Here is a 14,362-nt window from a genome sequence, read left to right on the forward strand (position 1 = left end):
AGCTATTGTGATATCCAATAAAGTGATGTCACCTTGTCTAGAGTTTGTTCCTGCATTGTGCCCCCCCCACCATGCTTGTCGGGATAGCCCCCCCTCACCCTGCTAAGGATAAGTGGGCTTAGAAAATGGTACGGAAATGGAAATAACATCAGCTTAATTAGAAACAGATACGTAAGCCTTACAAGCGCACTGATTTTCATCTGAATCAACTTAAAAGTCGCTGTGTAATGGCAAATGTTCCCCAAAATCATTTTTTAAAGCTTAAGAACATTACGATTTTAAGTTAAGTCAACCTAAGGGGGGGGTTGGGAGCATACATTGTTACAGCGCATTGCCGCCCCACCACACAATGAACCACCTGGATTGGGACCCGAGTACAGCGGGTGACACCTCATACCCAGGACCAAAGGTAAATTGGGAGATGGCAGAGTATTATTAGTACGACTGGTGCTGATAATGAAGGCAATGAAATTGATTTATGTAGTTTCACGTACTGTAAGTTATATGTCCAACTGTGACACCTAAGGAATTTATTTCAGCTGTGCCAGTAGTAGTAGTAGGGTGTTGTACCGTGTTAGCCATGTTGGGATGCAATAAGTAGTCAAGCAAAAAGGCCCCTTTTATTGGCTAACAGAACAGATTACAATATGCAGGCTGTCGACATTTTGCCTGAAGAAGGGGCCTGGGCCGTCTCGAAAGCCCACATATGGTAATCCGTTCTGTTAGTCAATAAAAGGTGTCATTTTGCTCGACTTCTCATTTCAGTTGTGCCAGAAAAGAATATGTAAAGCCTAAAAACGTAAACGTTTTGAGTCAAGTCAATTTCAGTTCACCGTGTGATAGCAACCTGTCACCAGAATTATTCAGTCGAGAGTGTGCTGCGGTCAACTGGCATCCAATCCTTGGTTAATGCTGGGACAGTCTTTAAAATAGAGAAGAGAAAAGCATTTAGAAACTGGATGGAGCTGTTTTTATATGAAACTATACACGGATCTCATGATGCAATACATATAATTTACTTTTAAATATTTCTTGTCCTTACTGAGCAGATTTTCCATGGGCATTGATTCATGTTCATTAACACAATTCATGTTGTGTGTCTCATTTATGGAGAGGCATGGTGGTGCAGTGGCTAGTAATCAGTTTTAACATTGTCTGTCAGCAGTGCCAGTGTTTGGTTATTTTGCACCCTTGGCCAAGCTTATCAGTGCGCCAACAGACTGTTTAGTACCTAATCCGGGCGGCTGAGTCCCCCACACTTCTTATGATCTGCACCCCATGTGAATGCCTAACTCGGCATAACGGTCAGATAGGCAGTTGTGTTCCTATGTGAACACGCTGCACATGTTCGTTCCTTGTTGTGCCTTGGCGTGAAGTTGTGTTGCTCAGCCATACTGTAAGGATACACTGTCATTCATTCACAGTCGGATTGGCTTTCATGGCTTACTTGGACACTAATTCTTATTGTGTGAAATTAACAACAGCTTTGGAATTACCTGACCCCAAGACAACTTTTGTTACCTTTATGAATGATTATATTGAAATGGTTACTTTATGATGGACCCCAACAGCTGAAGATGGCGTCACATTAACTGATGATTCTGTCTTATTTGCACCTCACTGAGAATTGGCTTCCAGCTTAAAAAAAAAAAATCTTCCAGCAGATGGAAGGGGTTCATTTGCACCCTGACCCTTAGATAAAGAAAAAACAACACAATTGCTTTTCAGGGAAATAATGAAATTGTGTGGAGGAATTCCTACGAGACAACCATTATAACTTCAAATGACTGAGACGGATCCCTGACATATGAAATGTCACGTATTACAGAAGGGAGAGAGATACCAAAATCCACCTTAATAAAAGGACAAGTACCTGTGTTTCAGTCGGTTGCTATATCCCTGACTTTCCAACAGATGGCGCATCACAAATATTTGTAAACTAAAATGCATACATTTTCCATTTTAACCGATAGTGCATTGCGAATATTAACACTGCTTTTACAAATCCGTCTAACTGATAGAAAAAAAAACTTTGCTCTGTGATGTTTTATACTGTTGGTTAATTTGTTGCATAATTGTTTTATCGATTATAATCTATGGTTGTAAATTACTAGTTATTAAATCGTTTCACTTGTGGTAATCAACTTTAGTTACCTATCCTATTTTACTTCGTGAACAAACAGGCCCTAGCCTAATGGTACTCCATTACGTTTACATCTTTTGTAAGTCATGTTGGATGAAAGCATCTGCCAAGCAAATAAATGTAAATGTAAATATCAAATAACAGAGAAACATGCATTGCATTTGTCATTTAAACTGATGGCACATTACAAACATTTGAAGCAATTGTGAAAGGCGCTATATAGGTACCCGACCCGATACAGACTGACAACGGACACACAAATTTATTTTCTTCAACCGTGGGGCACGTCTTCCCTGTGTCCCACAGTCACAGCACAGTCCCACAAAGCAAAAACCACACCAAACGAAAACACAACTAATTCTTCCTCCAATCCTCACAGGCAGCTTCGTCCTCCTCCTCCTCCTCGACTCTGGCGCCCTGAGTGGTGGGTGTCGGCCCATTTTTATAGCCCACCCAGAAGTGCTTCAGGTGATGATTAACCTAATTAAGGCTGCACTTCCGGTTGTGGCTGCGTTACAGCCCACATGGGCTCGTTAAGCCGTGCAACTCCCCCTGGTGGTGGCCACGGAGCCCAACAGGGATGAGCTCTGGTGTTCCACAATAGTGGCCCCGATGCAACCCAGGGGGGGCTGCCACCAAGTGTTCCGGGGGACGTAGGGTGTAGCCCATGGGTGTTCCCCCGGATTCAGTGTCAAAGGGGCATCTCAGGCTGGGTATGGGACCCGGCCGTCCGCCGCACAATAAATGTTATTACTATAAATGTTTGTGATGTGCCACCTGTTGGAATGACAAATGCAATGCCTTTAATCACAACATGCTTTGGAAAATGAATTCCAATAGATGATGCACTGCAATCTGGGGTCTACATTGATTACTTACATTTCAACCCATTTTAGACTAGTAGCACAGCTAGTGAATTCATAACAGGACACGGGGGCTTCAAATGGATGGATGTTTTATTTAGAAATAATTGGAGAGTGGAAATGGTTTTCCAAAAAAAGCAGAAGATGTGCCCTTTTCAAAGATGACACCCCTGAGTCACTGGAGGAAAACCACTTTAAACTGAATAAATCAGTAAAAGCAAACAGCGCAGAGAGTAACAGGCAAGAAATTGAACCCAGGTCACTGGAGCTGTGTGGCAGGAGTGTGACTGTAACTGTAGTTTTGGAAATCTATCTATCTGTCTATTATATAGTGCCTTTCATATCTATCTATCTATATCTATTATATAGTGCCTTTCATATCTATCTATCTATCTATTATATAGTGCCTTTCATATCTATTATATAGTGCCCTTCATATCTATCTATTTTTGTTGTTACCTAAACAATAGATTAAAATGATCCAGGAGTTACCTCAGATAGTTAATTTCCAATCATTAATCCTCATAACCCCCTTAACTGATTCCAGAGTTTGAGGACTGGAGCCTGTTCTAGTAGCGCTGAATACGAGGCAGGAGTCCATCCTGAACAGAGAGTCTGACCACCTTTTACTGCGAGTTTTGATTAAATATCCAGAAGATCAGTCATCACCATCTGTCATTTTGACTGGGTACAGAAGTCAGCCTTTAACCATTTGAGTTAACTATCTTTGGCACATGTTACAAAAAAAAAAACTCTCAGATAACAGGCTCCATGGAGAAGAAGGATTTTGATGGCGCTATCAAGATGCCTGATTTCAGGCTGACACAAAACAAACATTTCAAGGTTGCATTCCACTTTTAGTCCCACTGAGGCCTGAGAAGCTTGGCTGTCTAAGCTTCTCCCTCAAGCACTTTGAAATAAAAATAACCGAGACACAAAAGAGCATCAGATTACTAATCAGGCCAGCCAGGTCCATTATGGGCTCTTCCTCCCTTTCACGCATGACATCTCTCGGGTTTCTTGATGGTTTGCACTAGAAGCCAGACAAAACATCAGCTGTCCCCCTTTCTTTCTGCCCCTCTGCACAGCTGTTCCTAGACATGTGGTTAGAGATCAGTCGCTGCACGCGTCCTCCAACTGCCAAAGGGAGCTTTTAACGTAATCTCACAAAGCGCTCTAGGTATGTGTCCTTTTCTGCATGACACATTATCTTTTCCAGTCCTAATGATCATGGGTGTTGGTAATTAGAGATGGGGGGCCCATCCCTCAGACTCCATCATGAAATGTTGAATGTAATGGGCTAATCAAAAAAGGAAAAAAGAAAAAAAAAACAACCTTCTGCATGCAAATCTGAGACCAGGCTGTGCTTGAGCAGAAGATTACATACAACCACCGCAGAGCTACACATGAAGGGAACTGCAAAGCCTGTGTGACACGGCATGTAAACTAAGGGCCCCATTACTCAGTATAACATTTCAGCTGCCGGGTTGTCAGGATTTCTGTGTCATGGAGGAGCACGAGGCCGCATAGGAGGTCCTACTAAGGTACAGTGCCACAGACCTGAGCTCAGATCCTGAGTGATCTCTTCCTGTGTCTGCACAGATTTGCACCTCATACTCGGATTTTCTTTTACATCCAGTGATATGTGTGTTACTTTAATTGGCCTCTCTAAATTAGTTATACTGCATGTGGGACAATATACATTGCAACCTAATGCTGATTTGTTACCGATGCTGCTGGAATACCATCTTGCTCCCTGAGACACTGCCCTGTCTGTTGGCTAACCATGGCCATCACTTGTTGGCTTTAGGCATGGATGAGGACTAACATATTTTTATACAGGTCAGTCATCTTTCTGTATGTTCTTGTTCTGATGGAGCTGATGATTCTGATTGTTTGCAGTGAAAACAATCAGTCAGCCTATGTAATGTGCTTCACTAGATGTCATGTCACCATAATTCTATTCCTGTCAGCCATGCCACATGACTGTGCCACTGATTTTTTCATCTCAGACATAGCATGTGGCTATGCTGCCACTTGTCATGAAAGTGACCCAAAGCCGAATTACGTGGCTGAGGTAACCTGTTCCTTCAAGTCTTGGGAGAGAGAAAGAGAGGTTAGGAGCAGGCGCTGATACAGTGCATTGCCGCACCCACCACATGACAAACCAACTCAGGATCCTAGATTAGGACCCAAGTGCAGCCATGCAACAGGTGACACCTCAGCAACACACAAGTTCAGATGGAATGGAACCAGCGGGAGTTTTTTTACGGAGGCTGGAGTGCCAATTCTGCCACCAACCCCCAGTTTTTTCCCTGCAGGTTGGAGGGCCTACTTGCAGGGCTGGATGCAGATTAACCTCATACCCAGGACGGAGCAATTGCAAGTTAAGGGACACGTTATATATATACAGTAATCCCTCCTCCATCGCGGGGGTTGCGTTCCAGAGCCACCCGCAAAATAAGAAAATCCGCGAAGTAGAAACCATATGTTTATATGGTTATTTTTATATTGTCATGCTTGGGTCACAGATTTGCGCAGAAACACAGGAGGTTGTAGAGAGACAGGAACGTTATTCAAACACTGCAAACAAACATTTGTCTCTTTTTCAAAAGTTTAAACTGTGCTCCATGACAAGACAGAGATGACAGTTCTGTCTCACAATTAAAAGAATGCAAACATATCTTCCTCTTCAAAGGAGTGCGTGTCAGGAGCACAGGCTGTCAGAAACAGAGAGCAAAGCAAACAAATCAATAGGGCTGTTTGGCTTAAGTATGCGAAGCACCGCGGCACAAAGCTGTTGAAGACGGCAGCTCACACCCCCTCCGTCAGGAGCAGGGAGAGAGAGAGAGAGAGAGACAGAGAAAAACAAACAGTGAAAAATCAATACGTGCCCTTTGAGCTTTTAAGTATGTGAAGCACCGTGCAGCATGTCGCTTCACTAAGCAGCTGCACACAGAAGGTAGCAACGTGAAGATAATCTTTCAGCATTTTTAGACGAGCGTCCGTATCGTCTAGGTGTGCGAACAGCCCCCCTGCTCACACCCCCTATGTCAGGATCAGAGAAAGTCAGCGCAAGAGACACAGAGAAAAGTAAGCTGGGTAGCTTCTCAGCCATCTGCCAATAGCGTCCCTTGTATGAAATCAACTGGGCAAACCAACTGAGGAAGCATGTACCAGAAATTAAAAGACCCATTGTCCTCAGAAATCCGCGAACCAGCAAAAAATCCGCGATATATATTTAAATATGCTTACATATAAAATCCGCGATAGAGTGAAACCGCGAAAGGCGAAGCGCGATATAGCGAGGGATCACTGTATATATCACATCATAAGTTCTTGATTAAGACCAAGATCAAGGTTCAAGATCCAGTGATTTGAAACAAAAGGAGAACAAAAAAAAAATGACAATAATGGCAAAATAAGGCAAGTGGATTTGTCTATAAAGGTTATCAAAGATGAATGAGTTGAAATCCATAAAATAAGAACAAAGTCCAAGAAAAGAAACAATAATCCAAAAATCCAGGAAAAAGAAACACTCACAAGAACAAAAGCCCACTCCAAACATCAGTGAATCACTAAAGCAATCTCCAGCCAAGCAATATACTGCTAGAGGGCGGTCCTTCAGTAGTGACATCAGGGTGGCCCCACCTCTTGGAGGGTTCCACCCACAAAGCACAAAGAATACAAAAGAACATGGAAGTACAATGCACAGACACTAAATAATGCTTGAGTCTATAGAGAAATGTTGGGGTGCCAACCAGGTTGTCCAGTTTAATTAACTGAGTTCTAAAGCAAAACAAGCGCATGTTGGCACAGAAAACTGTTTAAAACAAAACTACTTGGAATATTATCATTAATTAATACTATGAATATATATAATATTTATATATAAAAATTCCAACATCTGTCTGTCCGATTTTCACGAGAGAACTACTTAACGGATTTAAATTGGATTTTTTTCTATAATTTGCTTGAACATTACAGTTGAATTTGTGTATTCCTTCATCACGCGAAGTATCAAAGTTCGCTTGCGGTACTGATTTATTTGTGCGAATCTGAGAGACACGTAGCGGGCGGAGGGGAGGGGGGCAGGGCCCACCTCACTCACGCACCAGTCTCGGGGCGTGTACCTCACCTCCGCTTAGCTAGCAAACGAGAGAACTACTTAATGGATTTAGATTGGGTAGAAAAAGGTTTTCTAATTAAAATATTTACACATTAAGGCAGACAATAGAACAACCAGATCTCATTAATATATATCTACTATATTATATAAAATCCTAAGCCTAAAAGTGCAACAATTTTATGTGATTTTTTATGTCACGCCTTAAATCGGACTTATTTAAAAACCTACATATATATGTTTGGTATCATTCTTTTCAGAATTTAATCTTTAAACTTTAATGTGATGTTGTTAGATTTTTAGATTCTTTTTCCGTTTTTAAATTATAAACTAAAAATTATCAAGAACTCACATCCTGAGAGATTTAACCACGCCCGGGGCCTGAAATAAAAGACAAAGAGTAGGACAGCTGCTGTACATGTTTTCAGATGCAGATCACGCGGCACGGCAGCAACAGCAATCCAGCAGCTGATCGAGCAAAGGTAAAAAAAAAAAAAACTATATGTTTCCCATTGTATCACTGTTTAAGAGGGGGTTTCGAAGGAGCGACCGCGTGTCCTTGGGGTGCGTTCAGCCCTCCCCTTCACAACATGGGCAGCAGAGACGCAAAGTTGCTGGCGAGCAAAGCAAGCAGGGGCGAACCCCCTAGTAAAAAATAAATATATACAGTATATATGTACATGTTACCTAGTTATATGTACTTGGCAACCCTTTGAGCAGAACCAGTTTGATGTTATTAAAGTTAGTGAAAAGATACAAAAGCAAACAAAATAGTCCATGGCGGTTTCCGTTGATTTAGGACGTTGATGAAGTTCTTGATTCCTGAATGTGATTGTTCGACCAGCTAATATGGAGGAGAGGAAAACAAAAAACTCCTACAATGGGCCAGAGGAGAAAAATAAACCTCTGGAGGGCCACAGTCGGAAGATAGAAACAAGCAAATCAAATAGTGACATCTGATGGTACTCAGTTTCTTTTTAGCACTGTGCAGGAAAAGGGAGACGGCCCAGTTAGTAACAGTGCCCCTCTCATCCCAAGGTGGTGTTACATGCCTCATTTGAGCCCAGTAGGTGATGCTCTTACATGCATGTATGACACCAGACATCTTCCAGACAGCTTTATACTCCCACCTGTTGTGTTGTAGTTTTGCTCCTGGATCTTCTCCTAGCGAGCTGGGCCCTGTGGGTTGGGTGGGATGTCAGTCAGGTGACAGGCAAGGGTGGGAACAATGAAGGCATTATCAATAAAATATTCTACATTTTAAAGATAACAGATCCATTTATTTCAATTTTCACAGTTCTTTTGAGAAGCATTCTTCGATTTTATCCACTTCCAGTGTTCAGAGGAGGGTTGGTTATACTGGGTGACATACATAAGAGATGAGGGTAATTTAATGTTGTTGACCTAACCCGATTCCAACTGAGGAGGAGCTCAAGTTTTTGACTAAGCAGATTTCCAATATGTAAGTCTTGGGTACATATTCAATCTTGCAGAAGGCCTAATGTGCCATTCTTTGGTATGAGTGACCTGTCCATATACCAAACTACGTTATCATTGAGTTCAGTGGGAGTTACAATATATCTAAAAAATACCTCAGACTCTTCTAAATTTTCCTTTTGACCCATGTCGACTGTATTGCCCGTGTCTTTAAAATGCACTCCTTAATTGCCAGCACTCCCCATATTAAACGGAGTCTGTTGAATGAAGTTTGGATTTGAGCCCATTACTCTCTAAGTCATTTGTTGGCCTTCTTGCTTGCGATTAATCCTCTGCTATTCTTTATTGATCTCAGATCCCAGGTTTGCTTTATTTATTTCTGTTGTTCTCACTAAAGGGCTTACAGTATGTGTAGGAGCTTCTGATTGGGTCTGTTTTATTTTGCAGCAGTCACACAATGAAGACCTAAAATGGGAGGTTGGGTTAAACGATCATTCCTCACACATTGTAGTCTGCCCTTTGCCTGTCATGATTGTTTTTTATGCTATTACTTAATATACTTTTGTACTTCTATTCGGAGTTAATGAGGTTATTTTTATTATTTGCTTGAATTTTGTATTTATTAAGATGTCATGTTTTGTTTTCCAACATCCTGGATGCCATTTTAAGTCCTCAATTGCTGCCATTTTGTAATGCTCTTGTTAGGTTCACTTCGCTAAATTCTAGGGGTGTGGCCACTGAGGTCGTGACCTGTCATTAATTGGCACAATGGGATGAAAGGAGGGGTGGGAAGCCATTTTCCTTATCCAATCTGTGGAAACCAAAACTCTCAAGAAAACCTTGTGCAAACTTTCTGGAGTGTTACTTTCGATTTTGACCTTTTGCTTGTTGACTACTCTCATTTTGGCTTGGGTTTCCTTTTTGCTTTGGTACCCTTTCTGTTTAATTATGTGTATCTTCTGGTCGTGCTCAAAACATTTATCTGTCAGTGTGCTGACAGAACATTGCCTAGAGTGCCTTTCTGTGTTGTAAAGTCATGAAAGGTTTAGTATGATTTTCTGACATATGAGTTTTTTGGATTTTTGAGTTTTGCTTAGCGTTTCATTTTCTCTCTTGATCCCAGTTTTTGACCTTTGTGTTTGGACTATTGATTTTGAAATTGTCCTTTCTGGATTTGGACATTGCTTCAGTATTTTGCCTTTTGATATATGCTTGACTGCCTGTATTTTTGGATTGTAGACTGGTTTAACTAAATTTAAAAAAAAAAACATGTCCGCTTCTTTGAAAGTGTTTGCCAATCTGTGTGTGTGTGTGTGTGCATTCAGTGGTGTTTTATAAAGTAGAGTTTGGTGCAGCATCTCACTTCCACTCTTTAATGTGTGTACATGCAGTGCACACACTAACTTCTGAGAAGGCTCTAACCCAGTGAAAGGCAATGTTTTTCGAGTTGCGGTGCACTAAGTCCAAAAATTTTATTTTGCGGCGCACCTGAGGGACTGCCCATAAATAAAGTCGTGACGACACAATCTATGGACAATCGCCAATAAAAACTGTAGCGTTCGTATTTTCTCGTTCTGTGTTTGCTCCTTCTATCCGTACAGTGAGCGAGATCTTCTAACAACGAGACTTTTTAAGTCTCACTAGATGTGTTTTTGACACCGCTGGTATTGATATTATGATGAATGGTGAACAGCGAAAATTTTAACTTGCATTCAAAATAAATACATTCGTTTATTCAACAATCTGATTAACCGTTATCTGTTTTTCCAACATAAAATATATTTTTTAAACATTACCTTTTTAATCAACCAAAAGTTCAAAAACACTAGCAATTTTAAATATTTTACAAAAGTTTTCGCGGCGCCCCTAGAAAAATTCCACAGCACGGCACACCGGTTGCCTGACAGTGGCTTAACTGAGCACCTCACAGCCAAAATCAAGATTCAGTTACTAAGGAGAACACAAACTCAATGAAGACTAAGATGTTTAGGAAAATAGTATTTCAAACTAAGTATAGTGGGAATATATTTACATAGTGAATGCATATTTATGTTTCCTCTGTACCACTGTAGGGTAAATGTCACACAAACATTAGAAGTTTTTCTTAACACAGAGAACCATAGATACTTAGAATAAGTGATCAAGCAGTATGGTGGACAGTAGGACTTTCAAAACTCAACTTGTTATTTTAGGAGAGGTAAGTGGAAAGGACCGGCAAGCTTTGTTGAGCTGAATGGCCTGTTCTCGTCAAGATTGTTTCAAAGTTCGGTAAACAAACAAATATGTACACCAGTAGGGGGCTTGTAAACTGAAGTGAATCCCATAAGAATGAAATGTGCCACTTTCAAACTCTCATTAGTTTATGTCTCTTCTTATTGAAATGTAAAATAACAGCCATCTTTTTGGACTGAACCAGAGAGTATATTCTCCACTCATAAGGCCTGACTGTGAACAGGGGTTTTCAGGATATGGTGACCCCTTCAGAACTTACATTTGCAATGCTATTTGATTGGTAGTTTGTCTTCTCTTGGATTAGCATGCAGAGTCCATCAAGCTAAAGCCATACTGTCTTTCTTACAGGTTGAGCAGCTTACAGAAGAACAGAAAAGTGGTGAGTTGACAGTTTTTGCTGTAAGTACCTTAAATGTACTGTAGCTGGAATGTTGCCAGAAGCAACACTTTGGAATTTTAACATTGGCAGAAGGAAAGCTGGGTGGCGAAGACTGGTAATGATGCTACCCTATATGATGACTACACCCTTGGAACAGATTCCTTAAAGTTATTAAAATTTTGCATTTGACCAAATAGCGTCTTTTCTCCGATTTCCATATTTTCATTCAGACGTGTAATTAAAGTGGCAGGATTGATATTAACCGTCTTGTTTTTACCAGTTGCCAAGAAAACAACAGTAATATCAGCTCATAAATATAGATACAAGAGTCCAAGCCAAGATTAAAACCTCCACAGGCCCCTGGGTGATTTAAGTTCTTAATAAATAGTTGACCATTCTTTTAACAATGCAGCACATAGACACATGGTCATTTAATCTGCATTGCTTTCGGCATGCGGAGACTCGCACGTTTCATCAAGCGTTTATTTTGGCATGCTCATTTCATCGAGAGGGGTATTGATGAAAAGACACCTTGTCATCAAGGGCCCCTAAATGTCCACCCACAACACGCTAATTGCAGATCAACCTTTGCAAGAATCAAATAATATCTGCAATGAATGCAAGAAACTTCTAGAAAAAGGCATGTGTAATAAGTATGCTGTCAATCCATATATTTTTTATTACTAATAATTACGGAAACCATCTGGTTACAATTAATGTTGCTAAATTAGGCATAACCAGTTATTGAGTCCAAGAGCAATTACTTACCCCACATGGCATACGATGACAACTAAGTTTTGTAAGTACTAGCCATCCCCCATGGCTCCACCCGCAAAGAAGTGAAACAGAACAGCGAGGAGGGCCCTGCCCAGCTCCCCACTCCTGGCATCACGCTTCCCCTTCCCCTTGGCCCGCAGCCTCTGTCTCAGATAAGCACAAATATGGCGCTCCTGCAAGCAATCTGTGATTCTTAGCACAATGACAGAAGTCTCAAAATCAACCGGAATATTCAAGCAAATTCTGGAGAAAAGCCCGAACTAAATCCATTAAGTAGTTCTGTCTTTCGCTAGCTAAGCAGAGTTAAGGTACACGGCCAGAGACTGGTGCGTGAGTGAGGAAAGTCCTGCCCCCCCTCCCCACAGCTTGCAGCCCCTCTCTCGGATTTGCGCAAATAAATCAGTATCGCAAGCAAACTATGATACTTAGCGTGATGAGAGGGGTCGCAAAATGAACCGAAACGTTCAAGCAAATTCTAGAAAAAAACCCGATCTAAATCTGTTAAGTAGTTCTCTCGTTCGCTAGCTAAGCAAAGGTAAGATAGGCCCCCGAGGCAGTGCGTGAGTGAGGAGGTCCCCACCCTTTTCCCCTCGGTCTGTTACGTCTCTCTTGTATTTGCACGTATAAAATCGGTACCACAAGCAAACTATGATACTTAGCGTGATGAGAGGGGTCACAAAATCAACCGGAACGTTCAAGCAAATTCTGGAAAGGTGCTGTTAAAGCTGAAGATCTGAGGACATTTACTGAGAACCACACACAACAACCTGGAATTGAAATGGTGCCAGTGCATTGTCTTTAAAAAGATTGAAAGATGGAAAAGGAGAGAAATTGATGCGGAGACGAATACTTATATGTTGATGTACCGAATACCTCAGACTCAACCATTGAGTTTAGACAGTAAGAGTAAAAAAAAAAATCAGAAAACCACAGTACATGGTCCTAAATACAAAGAGAATCAAATTTATTTTTACACTAGCCATACCCCAAGGCTCTGCCCACTTTGCAGTGAAACAGGACAACCTTTAAAAATCAATTAAAAAAAATGTAATTCTGGCCAAGCAGAAGGTAGGTACGCTCCAACGTCAAACACTGGCACTGTATCTGACCGTGTTCACCTCTGATGGGAGAGTGTCCCCCACGTGGCCGTGAGCAGGTACCCTCTAAAACACACATAACTGTGACTACGACCTTAAGCATAAAGCCAAAGCTGCACAGGAATGGCTTCAAAGCAACGATGTTAATGTTGTGGAGTCTTTAAGTCGAGCTCTCCACCCAACTGAGAACAAAGTTCACTCCTGATCTCCATGCAGTCTGACAGAACCTGAGCAGTTTTATAAAGAACAAATAGGAAAAGCTGTAGTGTCCAGCTGAGCAAAGCTGACAGAGACCCGTGTTCAAGGCCAGGGGTGGGAAGTGTCAGTCCTGGAGGGCCACAGTGGCTTCAGATGTTTGTTCCAACCCAGTTACATAACGGGAATAATTGCCAATGATGCATTTATTGCTAAAGTGACATTTTGATGCTTCATTTTAGTGGTCTTGCTTGTTCCCCACTTTTAATTCTCATTTCGGTCTTAAACAGCTGCATTCACTTTATTTATGGCACATTGGCAGTAAGATACAAACGACAAAGGAACCAGCAGTTCTCTGTCTAACTTATTTCCGTTTACATCTTTTTGGATTCATCGCATACTATTTATTTGGTTTCATTAAATTTAAATGGTTTAATTAACCATTTTAGGCTTCATTTGGATGATATCCTTGGAAAGGAAAAAAAAAACAATGATATCACAAGCCATAAAATGACATAAGGACTGAGACTGGCAAGGACTGGTTTCTAATTAAGCAATTGGGATGGAACAAAAACCTGCAGCCACTGCGGCCCTCCAAGACTGACGTTGCCCACCCCTGCTCAAGGCTGTCATGGCTGCCAAAGGTGCATCTACTAAATACTGACTTGAAAGGGGTGAATACTTATGTGATCAATTATTTTGTGTTTTATATTTATAATAATTTAGACCACTTTGTAGAGATCTGTTTTCACTTTGACCTTAGCAAGTCTTTTCCTGTCGATTAATGTCAAGAAAGCTAAATTAAATTCACGGTGATTCAATGCTGCATAAGTATAAAATGTGAAAACTTCCAAGGAGGTGAATACTTTTCTTATAGGCACTGTATTTTGTCTTCATATTCAAATAAATACTTACTGCCCAAATAACTCACTTTTAAAAGTAATTTTCTAAGATGGCCTAAGTCTTTTGCATAGTGCACATCCTTTTCTTCCACAGCTTCACAACATTTAAAGTTCCATACCAGAATCGAACCCCTAAAGTATTTTTTAAGCCATATCAGAACTGTGTAATGTCACAGAATCTGCAGTACAGTACTTGAGTTGTGCAGTTCTC

General features: G+C 41.0%; 1 protein-coding gene across 1 annotated transcript in view; it reads left to right on the top strand.

Moving 5' to 3' along the window:
- The window catches only part of LOC114668924 (troponin C, slow skeletal and cardiac muscles), a 28,801-nt gene that overhangs the window by 3,541 nt on the left and 10,898 nt on the right, over window positions 1-14,362 (top strand). Inside the window, exon 2 of the mRNA XM_028824952.2 lies at window positions 11,150-11,180. Within this exon, the coding sequence (XP_028680785.1) occupies window positions 11,150-11,180 (31 nt within the window). The remainder of the gene's footprint in view (window positions 1-11,149; window positions 11,181-14,362) is intronic.

The sequence above is a fragment of the Erpetoichthys calabaricus genome, chromosome 18, assembly GCF_900747795.2.
Source record: "Erpetoichthys calabaricus chromosome 18, fErpCal1.3, whole genome shotgun sequence".
Taxonomy (NCBI): Eukaryota; Metazoa; Chordata; class Cladistia; order Polypteriformes; family Polypteridae; genus Erpetoichthys; species Erpetoichthys calabaricus.